The sequence below is a fragment of the Haliotis asinina genome, chromosome 6 (genome assembly GCF_037392515.1).
Source record: "Haliotis asinina isolate JCU_RB_2024 chromosome 6, JCU_Hal_asi_v2, whole genome shotgun sequence".
Taxonomy (NCBI): Eukaryota; Metazoa; Mollusca; class Gastropoda; order Lepetellida; family Haliotidae; genus Haliotis; species Haliotis asinina.
This window is the reverse complement of record NC_090285.1, coordinates 49,178,138-49,191,090: the sequence shown is the minus strand read 5'-3', so window position 1 is coordinate 49,191,090 and position 12,953 is coordinate 49,178,138. Positions and strand designations below refer to the sequence as shown.

At 42.2% G+C, this 12,953-nt stretch overlaps 2 protein-coding genes across 3 annotated transcripts in view; one reads left to right on the top strand and one right to left on the bottom strand.

Annotated features, from left to right (window-relative positions):
- Window positions 1-303: 303 nt before the first annotated feature.
- On the bottom strand, window positions 304-5,918 carry LOC137287935 (uncharacterized). Its single transcript, XM_067820307.1, has 5 exons — window positions 5,705-5,918; window positions 3,970-4,544; window positions 3,139-3,508; window positions 2,302-2,801; window positions 304-2,007 (listed from the first exon to the last, which is right to left on the bottom strand). The coding sequence occupies exons 1-5, from the start codon at window positions 5,916-5,918 to the stop codon at window positions 304-306; spliced, it is 3,363 nt and encodes a 1,120-aa protein (XP_067676408.1).
- A 962-nt stretch (window positions 5,919-6,880) lies between these two features.
- LOC137286604 (RING finger protein 17-like) overlaps window positions 6,881-12,953 on the top strand; it is a 52,251-nt gene continuing 46,178 nt past the window's right edge. The window contains exons 1-5 of one of the 2 annotated variants that reach the window (XM_067818553.1): window positions 6,881-7,047; window positions 8,220-8,338; window positions 9,595-9,698; window positions 10,476-10,546; window positions 11,901-11,989. In XM_067818553.1, coding sequence (XP_067674654.1) covers window positions 6,990-7,047; window positions 8,220-8,338; window positions 9,595-9,698; window positions 10,476-10,546; window positions 11,901-11,989 — 441 coding nt within the window. In that variant the 5' untranslated portion in view covers window positions 6,881-6,989. Of the gene's footprint in view, window positions 7,048-8,219; window positions 8,339-9,594; window positions 9,699-10,475; window positions 10,547-11,900; window positions 12,020-12,953 lie in introns of both variants that reach the window. The other variant, XM_067818552.1, reaches the window with a different exon arrangement.

Genomic DNA, 12,953 nt, shown 5'->3' with positions numbered 1-12,953 from the left:
CTACGGTATGATGTTGACAAATTTAGAAACATAATCAGAACGTTTCTTGATACGAAGCCACGATAATAAAAGTCAGGAACGCTTAGGGTCATAACTCTGCCAAGACACTGCGACATCATATGCATGTTGGCCACCTTGACCTTTTCACCGGCTTTACCCACAAATTATCAGGTTTTGAATGTTCGGAATTCCCTTTTTACCCGATTTTCTGCAAGTTATGTTGGGATAGATTCCTATGCACGTGTATGTGTCTAGTGCAGAAAGATAGGTAAACTACGGTGACAATACCGTTTGCAGTTTTGGTTAACTTTGTACATTGAATCCCCCAGATTGCCTCCCTTGAAGAAGGGATCTATCTACGGTCGGACCTCTCTCGTTGTCACCAATTTCATTTGGATCGAATCCTTCAGCTGGTGATACATCAATGTGGTCCATATCAAACATGACGTCGTCAGGGGAGATAATTACAACATCCTCATTTGTTGCTGACGTTTCGTCAGGGAGAGTCAAATGGTCACGGTCAAACATTATGTCCGCACTGTTCGAAGTTTCTCGAACGATGTCGTTTGCTGCCTGTTGGTCCAGCGGCTGAAGATGTAGGTCAAGATTGGTGCTAAGTTGACTGTTACTGCTTGGCTGATCCAGCCCGTTAGCGTGGGAGCTGTACACTTGGAAGTCCTCTTGGTTTGCCGACCCGCACACTGAAGGCGGAGGCGGAAGAGTGGGGATGAAGTCGCTTCTATCATTATTTGACAGGGTGACGGGGTCAACAGTGAAGCGACCAGTTTGAACAGTCCCAATGTGGTCAGCGGTTCGACCAAGAGTATCATCCAGATGTGAGGTAGGGAACTCTTCATTTGATTCTTCTAATCTTGACGCAAATGCTGAAGGTCCATGGTAGTCTTCCATTTTGAAAATCCCGTCAGCAACTTTCAACGTTTCAGAAGACGGATTTCGGGGTGGTTGTTTACCTACAGGCGAAGAGGTGATGTTATCTCTTTGGGATAGTTGCGAGGAAGCCAAAGGTCCAGCTGTTGGAGAAAAGGGGTCCATTGCAAATATACACCCACCCTCAGTGTTGATTATCTTGTTTGGGGAGAGTTCAGGTATGGGGGGAATGGCCAGCACACCTATTGATTCTGCCGCCTGGGACTGTGGTGGTGGCGGCGGTGGTGGAATCCGTGGTATGTCTTTTGGTGGGGTTCCATACGGACTCAGAGGATCCATTGAAAATACCTCCAGATCATCATTCGGAACAGCAGATGTACTCGGGATATCCACAGGACTTGTTCCTTGTCGTAACCCTTGACTCGTGGTGTTGGTTGAGGATCCATGTGCAGATGTCGCGGATCGTTGCTGCTGAGGGGATAAAACAGATGTTGGTCTTCTTCTTCCCTCTTCTTCAGACTGACACGTCTGGGTCCCTTCTGTTCTAATGGAGTGTTGCCCTTTGCTACCACCGCCATACTGGCTGCTTCCTCTAGAGGACGATGTAGCAGACAAGTAAGAAGATCTCCCAACTTGATCCTGATGTTCTCCCGAAGTACTTTGTGTCCAGCTATTTGTGGACCGTGGGCATCCCTCCTCACTTCGTCTAGATGGGCTTCTCAACGTATCTCTCAATCGCTCCAGCTGTTCCATCACAAACTCTTCCAACAGCGGAGTCGTGGGTTGGTTTCCACTCGTCATGGAAGCCCTGCCGCTTTCAGACATTGCGTTAGTTGCATTCTGAAACTGCTGTTGGTGTTCCAGAGCTAGAATAGCTTGGTAGAGAACACTTGCAGTTGGATTAAATGGGTTAATGGATGCGCCAGAACCAACTCCAGATCTTCTGGAGTATGCAGGTGACACTCTTTGACTGTCCACTGAGATGAGATCGGCTTGAACCCCAACATCATCATAACGCTTCTCTGCCTTGTCTGAGTTGTCCCTAGAATGGTTCTTGGTTCTTCTGTTGGATGGGGAGCTTGACGTTATGTTGATGACATCGCTCTTTCGGAAACTTCCCTGCACAAACATCAAATCAACTGTCATTTTCAGTGATTTTGTCTCATTAATGTAAAGAATTCACAGCAAAGGAAACTACATATCTTATGGAACGAGAAAATGTAAAATAGTCCAGTTTACATTCTGTGTTTCCTGGCAAAGGTATTCTTTAAGCAGTGCAGATGAGCTGGGTTAAAGTATAGGAACTGTACACAGACAACGCTAACATGAACGTCGATTTTGTTAACCTTGTTTCACACAGTGGTGACAGTCGTGTGCCATGCTTACAGGACTGCCAATGGAAATGAAACCTACCTTTGCTGCAGAGCTACTTGGAGTGCGCATAGTTGAAGATTGTGATGGAATTTCTCGACGTTGCACATGACCCTTACGTCCTCCTCCGAGCATCTTGGACAAAACCTGGTCACTCTTATGGAGAGCCGACAGGGCAAAGTCCACCTCCCTCAGGGCACGTCGACCTCCTGGTGACTTGGGTATCACTGTCACCTGGTTGATATCACTGAAGTACAGAGCATCGAGGTCAAGGTCGTTTAGGGACACGGCGTTCGCTTGAACAGGGGGACTATCTTCAACGTCGAACACCGAACTACACTTGGACAGGGTGGTGAAGTCGACTACGGATTCTTCGTCTTGATCCTGCATTTGTGCCATGCTGATCACCTTGATGATGTTCGAGGACTGGGATGTTCGTTGCGCCCAGGGGATGAGGAACAGGATTAGAGCTCCGGCCAGAACTGGAATGCCGGCAACGTGGAATGCGACGTTGTAACTGCCGAGCTCGTCGTACATGAAACCTGTCAGATTGAACGAGTGATGTAGATTTGCGAAGTTAACCTGTGGTGTGGATAATATATATTGCTGTAAATATGTGCCTGTATATGATAGTCACAAACCAAAGGTCAAAATGTTGATATTTTTTATTCGATTTAAAGATGTCAATTTCCTCGTGGGCGCAATCATTTCGCCGTTTAAAAGGGAAACATATCGGAGTAACCTAACCTTACCACACTGCAATCCTGCAGTCCTGAGTGGGCGAGTGTACGTTTGACCGATTTTCACAATAAATGGAAAGATGGTGAAGGGAACATTACTTAATCTATTCATCTCAAAACATCTTTGCAAAAACGCTACCTGCAACAGGGGGTCCTAATGTGAATGTGATGGATGATGTTCCAATCAGAAAGCCCCATGCCAAAACTGCCTTGTCAGAGCCCACCAGTGAACAAGTCAACAGCGGCAGCAGAACGACGTAGCAGCCGTCCACAAGGCCGATAACGATCACGTAGGCAGCCAGGCCTCCAAACGACGTAATCAGCGGCAGCAACATCGTCCCCGCACCAGTTATGACCATAGAAAGCTGATGCATGTGCACGCGGTCGAGGAAGCCATATTGAACGATCTTGCCGAACAGAATTCTGCCGGTTGCTGTGACTGCACCCAGGATCATGACCAACATGGAGCCCTGTTCTTGTGAGATACCGTTGTCTGCCGCGTAGGATACCTGTAGGTTTGAAAGTTATCACACCATTCCTGCATATAGATTAAATAAATATATACAAGTGTTTGTGTGAGTTTAGTATTACACCTCTCTTAGCAATATCAATAATCCAGCAATGTCATGGTATGGGGAAACCGGAAGTGGGCTTCATTTATAGCAATGTGAAGCGTTTCAAGTCGGGGGACATCTCAAAAAGTTCATATTTTCAAGAAAAATCTGTAATCCTCGCAATGACACGAGGGATCAGAACAATTGCTGAGTGCGGCGTTAAACAACAACCAAACCAAAATAACTTGAACAAACATTAACGTATAATCAGAATAAATACAGAACGATACAATACGCTTAATACCCTTCATAACAGATCTGAAACCGTATCCCACTCATCATTATTACAAACATGTCACATTATGAACTGATGTTGATTAGTTGTGGATTACCTAACCTGTCCCACGTATACTCACAAGATGGACATATGGTATGTAATACCCGAACATGACACAGGTGACTGCAGCGGTCCACACAACAAACACCCTGTTCTTCCATAGCTTCAGTTCCTCCATCAACCTCCTCAAAGGGGACGCACGGATTTTCTGGATCGGCGTCTTCTGTCTCCCATTAATCGGTCGGATGAGGATGTTGCAGAGGACAGTCAGGGTGCACGTTCCCGAGAAGAACCTGAAGGTGTTCCTCCAGCCGATGGACCTGACCAGTGCCTGGGCTAGAGGAGCTGTGACAAGAGTTCCTATAGAACTTCCGGCTGTCATGATGCCCACAGAAACACTGGCGTACTTGTCAAAGTATTCCTGTCCTATCGTCATGGTCGGGGTAATTGACATGCCGGCGCCAATGCCATAGATAACGGAGAAGGAGAAGAAGAGGGTGGAGAAGGAGGTGACGAAGGAGGAGGACAAGACGGCGATGGCGCATAGTGTTCCCCCGGCCATCATCACTGGTCTTCGGCCGAATTTCTCGACCAGCATGCTGACGAAGGGTCCAACCGCCATAGACAGACCATAAGCCACAGATCCTACCCATGCTGCAGATAGAAGTAGGAATTAGGTTGACAGATACATTTAGCACTCGCTTGGGAAAATCCTGTCTACAGCTGAAACGTTCCTGCGAAGGCCCCAACAACTGATCAATTGCAAAACAATATATATAAGAAAAACAGAAAAGGTGAAGTCTATTTCTGCACGTACCACACAGTGAGTGGGCAGGTGAGTGGGTTTAATTTTACACCGTATTCAGCAATATTCCAGCAATATCACGGCAGTGGGCACCACAGGGGCTTGTAACGCTAAAAACTGCCATGAAGGCATATACTGTCTCTCATGGGGTATTAGTACTATAAAGTATTTTTATAGTCAGGGACACCAGAAATGAATGTCACAACTGTATCCATGTGGGGAATCGAACTCGGATCTTCGACTTGTCTAGTAATCGCACTAACCAGCAGGCAGCCATATCGCCGCAAGTACCAAACATGTAGTAGCGTAACAGCATCATCAACTCGTGGACTCGTGAAGGCTGGTGTCACTGGCCTTAAGCAAACCGTGTGTATTCTGTAACACATATGTAACCATTTCCATGCTCAGCATCATCCTCGAGATATCCAGGGTATACGTTCCGATAAATCTCAACTATACCCTGGACGCATCTTCGGCTCGGTCCGATTATTTTATTACCTCCCTACCAATCACAATTCAAGTTCGCTATTTAAATGATCTAACCGACTAAACTTGACAACGCAATTCATGCAGAGGAAATCTGTGAAATATGTAGAAAGAGTTCTTGCATGTATTTTTTAAAAGTTTTGAACCAGACAGTTGGTCTGTATGGTTTCCTCAAAAGATGAGTCGCACTGCGAACAAACTTTCATAGCCACGATCGCTATCTTTGTTGACACTGATAAGCTCGGTCGTAACGGCGGCTTAGCTGATTGGCTACAGTGAGAATGCAGTAGGGAGATAATAAAATAATCGTGCCGAGGGTATACTGGAGATTTAACGGAAGTATACCGTGGAGATATCGAGGATGGCTCAGCATATGCATGCTTGTTTGTCAGGTCGAGCCTGGATTTTTACAGACCATAGTCCATAGGTGGATCCTCAGGGGGTGGGGTTTGTAGGGATACAAGTTCCCAAACCCTGGAAAAATTATAATTTTGTCGCGTATGGCCAGCTGTTTCATACAGACCTGCTGTTCCTTTTGTTGTCTTGAAGTCTTCAATGAACTCAACAAAGAAAACCCCAAATGCGTGCAGTATACCCAAAATCAGAACTTGAGTCATCCAAGAACATACACAGACAATCCACGCCCATTTACTGTCCTTGGGGAACCGCAGCCCTTTCGGTGCGTTTGAAAACGGCATTTCATCCTCTGGATTTGGTATCAGAGCTCGCTCTGCCATCCTTTTGACGACGATTGACCAAGTGAATATTTAGCCAGTATGTAGAATTTAACCCATGTTTCACAACCGTGTATGTCGTGTTGTCATGGAACATGTCAAATGACGCAAGCGTTGTCGTATTACGTCATCAAGTTATGACGTCACAAGCATCTGCCGCATTCATTTTGTGCACGTGCTTCCATTCATTAACGTGTATTTAGAATTTACCACAAATAACACTGAATTCGATATTGAAGAGATTACACTATGACATGAGGTATTGCAGCTGATGCAGGCGATTTGAAATGGGGTTTATGACCCGCCAAAAAGGATCGCACTTTTTAGCATGGTACATCTCTCGTAGCATGGTACATCTCTCGTGGACACGATTCTGTCATTCTCTTCGTTGACAACAAACGGGTAGACGAAGAAAATGTATTTGAATAGTTCTCCCCACCAAACAGATTAACCTCTGCTCATGAATGCAATGTCAGTTGTCAAGCATGGACAACAGATAGATCTAGCTTCATATACTCTGTCAATTAGATTTAGTGCCATATCTGAAGAACAATGTACAACATCCCATAGTTTCTATTTAAAAAAAAGAATTGATGCGGAGGATTAATAAGATCTTTGGCGTGGCGCGTCAGTGCTCTAGTGAAGTTTCTTTTTAAGTGTCAGTGTTCGCCTCGTCAAGCCTTATACCTGACTAATTATAGATTTTAAACATGGGTATACAAAGCGTGATGGTTACTTATAAATATATAGATCTAGATGAAGACCTACACAGTCAGAAAAGGTGGATCTATCCCATATCAAAGGAATAAATTCAAATTTCTTTACATCAGTATATCACGAAAGCAATTTTCTTGAAAACAGTTTATGATTTACAATTTTAAAAACAACTGACTAACCGGCACTAGTAGAACCGAAAAATGATAGTTTTGACGTTGATTCTATTTTAACCAATGAGCGATCAAGTTAACATCACGTGAGTTTTGCAACTCAACCACATGCGAAGGAAAGCAAATGGTCAGAGAACATGCAGAAAAGATGACTCGTTTTGATGGCAGCTTGAAGTTCTGATGCAGCATGCAAAAAGGAGCATCTTGTCCGAGGTGTCAGCATACATTTGCTGTAAAGTTTCGAGGTGTGCAGTCGCAAGGTTTACATGTCGCATCGGCTGCTGTGCCAGCCATTTTACAAACTATGACGCTCCCGCCTGATGATAAACAAACACTTTGACACACGTTTTGCAGTCACATAAAGCAATGCCACTTGTCACATATGGATGGGCTGGTTACGTTTGTACAAACTACACAATGTTTTGTCAATAAAATATCTACACTCTTGACTGTAAGTCCGTTGACATCGTTTATAAGGGTGAAAGATTTCCGATTCTCAAGCAGTCGACTCCTATTTTCGTGCCTGCGTTCAGTTTTGTTGGATGTCGCCAATATTTAGCGTGGTTGTATATCTCTAGATTATTGCTAAGCCGCTAATTCTGCATATTTTTATTAGTGTTTTGAAATATACTCTGTATGTAACTTTTGAACACAACAGTAGATCTACCCCAATTGGAGGATATTAGTGTTGTTTATCCCTCACAATATATCAATCAATTGTGAAAAGCTCAGTATTTGATCTATCCCACCCCAAAACTTTACTCTACGGATATGTCCCAAACCCAAACTGATCCATTCTGTGTTGTGTTTTCTTGATCGGAGCTCTGCTCCTGCTGTATTAGATGCATAGCGTATAGCGTTACATAAGGAACGACCATACACAGTAATAAATATTTTGTGATGCACTTGCAATCAGTTATAAAGGAATTACCACATACAGTTTTGGTTGATTGTTGTGGAATACTGACTTATCCTCCATTAAAGGTACAGGGTACATTTTTGTAGTTTGACTTTGTTTAGTGTACAGAAATAAACCTGGAATACACAGCAGGAGTAACTGTATGGACAACAATCCCATAGTGGCAATAATGGACACAATCATAACATCGGGCAAGCAAAACTGCTACGATCAAGGCAAAGAGGTTACTGAATTATGAGACTTGCCCCTGTATGTGGTTTGCTGTGCCGAATTATGAGTCTGGTATCAGTTGTTTTATATCTTGATTTAACAACCAACAATACAAAACAGACATTCTTAAATTGCTGTTTTGTTTTTATGAATATTGCTTTGTCTTCACAGCTTGTATTTACTTTACAGCTTCATGGCTGAAACAAATCCAGTACTTTCTTTCTGACAAAAGTCAAGGTAGATACTTATGTACTGCTCAATAAGTTCTTTGCATTCTGTCTGATTTAGAGCATCGAGGTATTTCACGCCAGCCCTTAGTGCTGAAGTGTTCCCATACATTTTGCGAGTCTTGCCTCTTGAAGTTGGGCCGTGAAGGCAAGAAGAGCATCACTTGTCCGACATGCAAGGTAGGTGAAGGTTTTGGTTCAAGGGTTGTCAGGATCATAGTCAGGATCTGTTTATATCTTTCACTATAGTGCTGAAAATATGAGAACTACTTCATGTTCAGCTTGACATGAGCAGCTCTACATATGCACGACCAATGCGGTCATACGTTGAAAATGGCAGGTCGAGTTAACTTTATGAAATGGGAGCTAAGAGTGTTATTAATGTTGCATTCGTGTGAAACATGCATACATTGGAAACATTAAACCATCTGTAGCTTCTTTGAGATGACAAAACAGCGTTCTTGTTTTGGCTGTTCAAACATGTTGACAAGCAACAGAGTTGCTCAAATTCACAATAACACACCCAACCAGTTCTGAGATGGTCAAGCAGCAATGTTACCAGTGTCATATTTGTTGCTGTAGGATGTTACCATAGTTGTATATTAGTTGGTGTAGGATGTTACGATAGTTGTGTATTAGTTGCTGTAGGATGTTACGATAGTTGTGTATTAGTTGGTGTAGGATGTTACCATCGTTGTGTATTAGTTGCTGTAGGATGTTACGGTAGGTGTATATTAGTTGCTGTAGGATGTTACGATAGTTGTGTATTAGTTGCTGTAGGATGTTACCAGTGTCATGTATTTGTTGCTGTAGGATGTTACCAGTGTCATGTATTTGTTGCTGAAGGATGTTCACATAGTTGTATACTAGTTGCTGTAGGATGTTACCATAGTTGTATATTAGTTGCTGTAGGATGTTACCATAGTTGTATATTAGTTGCTGTAGGATGTTACGATAGTTGTATATTAGTCGGTGTAGGATGTTACCGTAGATGTATATTAGTTGCTGTAGGATGTTACGATAGTTGTGTATTAGTTGGTGTAGGATGTTACGATAGTTGTATATTAGTTGCTGTAGAATGTTACCATAGTTGTGTATTAGTTGGTGTAGGATGTTACGATAGTTGTATATTAGTTGGTGTAGGATGTTACGATAGTTGTATATTAGTTGGTGTAGGATGTTACGATAGTTGTGTATTAGTTGCTGTAGGATGTTACAATAGTTGTGTATTAGTTGGTGTAGGATGTTACCAGTGTCATGTATTTGTTGCTGTAGGATGATAGTTTTGATACCAGTCTCATATATGTGTTGAATGTAGAATGTTACAATTGCCAGGTTTTTTAGCTGAAGGATGTTACCATTGTTGTGTATTTGTTGCTGGAGGATGTTTTTTTTTCGCTGTAGGAGATGACCAGTTTATGTTTATTTTGCTGTAGCATGTTACAGACCTACCCCAAGGGGAGACAGGTGTACGGCACCTCCCCAGCCATTATTACCTGTCGGGGTACCTTGTCTGCAGCCAGAAGGCTTTGCTGGAACAGTGAGTACTAGACATCATGTCACTACTTCTGTGAAAAATCAAAAATGTACCTTAAAACAAGTACAGATATTCGCGTCAACTGTAAATCACCAGTGATTCTTGAACTATGTTTCCTGCAGAGGATATTAGCTGTAAAATGTTATCACTGCAAGATTTCTGATCATGTCAACTTGATCAGTCGGGGGAAAAGAGAGATGGGATAGCCTGGTGGTTAATGTGTTCACTCGTCAGGTTGAGGACAAGGTTTGATTCCCCATAATGATTCCCCACAATGATCGAAGCACATTTTGGTGTCCCCCGTGATGGTATTGCTGAAATATTGTTAAAAGATCATCAACACTTTTATATATCTTTATGAAACCAAGTACACACCTCAGGATTGTGCTGAACTCGTGTCTGCTGATTTTAATAAGAAACAGCTTTAAATGATTTTGGAGTTTGTGTTTGATGCCGGACCTTACCGTTTTTCTATGAATCATTGTAATATGCAAGAAAGGACAATTGTCCATAATCATGACCTTGCCAGGCAGAGGCTTTTTAGGATTTTGTCTTGTATTGTGAAATATTTTTGTAATATTTCTAAAAGCACTGTCACACTCTGTTAAATATGTTTCATTACACTCCACCATATGGTGGTGTTATGCTTAATGTGAAACATTGCTGTAACTAGAAGGTGTTTCTAATTCTGAAAAATTACCAATTTGTCTACAAGGACATGATGCAGTTTGCACTCTGTTATGTCTTTAACCTGCTGCCTTGTCATTCCTCAATGAGCAGGGAGCTGAGTAGGATGACGGCAGCTGGTATGGCTTCTGTTAACAGGAAGACTGATGTGGCAGAGGCTAAAGGTATGTCAGACAGTAGGGGTGTTCCGATAAATTGAAATGATTGAAAATGGTTTCAGTACCTATGCAACCGAGTAATTGATGACATTTTTTCATAAGTGAGCCGATGCAATTGATGTCTACTGGTTTAGTCTTGGAAACACTAGACAGTGAACATATCTTCGAAGTTGTACTGCGTCAATGTAGCTGGATTAGTGCTGAGTGGGGCGTAAAACCAAACTCACTTACTGTTGTGGCCTGAAAGTGTGCATAATTGTTAGAACACTCATTTCATTAACGGGAAAGTCATTATGGAATATTTCGTGAATACCCCAGGAAATGTGTGTTCATGATACATTCATCATCACTTTAAAGTAGCAAGATGCATCACGTTATCCTTATCTTCAATAATAAGAATAGGAAAATCTGAAAAATGTGCTAACCAATTCTTTTTGGTGACTGATCGGTTGTATTGAACCAGTCATCAAGTATGAGATTTTAACAAGGTACCAATATTATCAGACAGTCACATAGTAGCTTACAGTAAGACTCTGCTTCAGTTTGATACGAATAGCTGGTTTTAGTGGCTTTGTTGGGGTAGCTGACTGGTTAATGTGTTAGCTAGTCACACCAAAGACCTGGGTTTTGTTCTCAACTTGTGTCAGTATGTAAATGCCATTTCTAGTGTCTGTGGCTGGAACAAGCTAAGATCTGTTCGTGTCCAATTCATTCAGTACAAGTAGATATATGAAATGTTAGAGCCAATGTAAAATTTACAGAGCCACCTTTCAGGTTGGAGTTGGTGATGTATAATTCTGTTATAGCATGGTGTATTCTGAAAATGTTTGCAAAGTTTCCTAAATGTCATTTGTGTGAGAAGGTATTGATTGCCAGTTGTTAATTTCATTATCCGTAGTAACCAAATGAGTGTTGATTTTGATGCCTGAATCTTTGTTACATTAATGATTGCAAAAAACTCCTCAAAGATTTCTTTATTGCAGTAAAAGTCATTTCATGTATTTATTAGCCATTATTATGTTCAAAGCAGAGATCTCAGTGCTATGACTGTTGTAAATCTCTGAATAAGAATGGGAGTTACATTCTGTTTGAAGCGTTGCTCTGTTGATCAGATTGTTTTCATTAATTTTGCTGTAATTATGCCTTTGAAGATCTGACTTGGTTGATGCATGTCATCGTATTCCACTTGTGTAGATTGATGCCCATGCAACTGATCACTGGATTGTCTGGTCCAGACTTGAGTATATGCAGACCTGTGCCATATAGCTTGAATATTGCTGAGTGTGGCATCAACTGACATTAAACATCAACCGACCAACCAACCATTCTGCTGAAACAGATTTTCTCATGTGTTTTGCAGGTCGTGTTTGCAGTGAGTGCAGGCTTAACAGAGCCACATGTAAATGTGTGAAATGTGACTGTGTGATGTGTGGCCTCTGCTTTGACAAGGTACGGGGATGTGGCTCCCAGTGTAGACAGGTATAGCGTAGTGAAGGCTAGCAATAGTAGCATGCAGCCCTAGCATGTTGTTTTGGCTCACTGGTAAGGTTACTCATACTCCATTGAAACTCTATGTTACCATTGTGTAGCTGTGATTCTATCGGCACTGTCTCAACTGTCATTTTGGTGGCTTATTATATACTCCTGCTCCTGGACTAAGAATGTCAGCATTGGAAACATTACAATAACATAGCTGGAATGTCAGAATCACTAAACAAATGCCTTCAATAGTTTTCATGTTTTTGGAGCTGGAATTGTCATACTGTGTAAATAGAGAAAAACACATAGAAAAGGTTGAAGTTGCTAACAGAACGAAATATGTCGGGACTCCACACACTGTTTCTGTAATCTTTCAAACCTAAGTGAGTTTAAGCTTAACACCTGCCATGATATTCCTAGAATATTGGTAAAAGCGTTGTTAAGCCATACTCACTCACCTCATCAAATTTAACATAGCATCAGCATTGTCTCTCTCTCTGTCTCTGTCTCACACACAGACACACACACAGACACACAGTGACACACACTCACACTCACGCATGCAAGCATGGATGCAGGGAGAAACTGCGCACACACGCACGGACAGAGAGACTGCACACACGCTCACACACACAGAAACTGCACACACAAACACATACACTTTCACGCACACACATGCAGAGAGAGAGAGAGAGACTGTACACCAATACAAACGACTGTCCTTATTTATCAAGCATGAAAATGCAGCCTGGACCCTCCCTATGATTTTATTAGACTAATTAGTTAACAGTACATTCAGAATTATGTGGCCTGTGGAGACGAAAACAAGGAAACAGTTTGGCTAGCCAACTGCTTCTGAATCTCTCAAATTATTTAATTCAGTACAGAACAACAAGTGCCTTTGGTTTTCAAGAACCTAACACCCATTTTATGG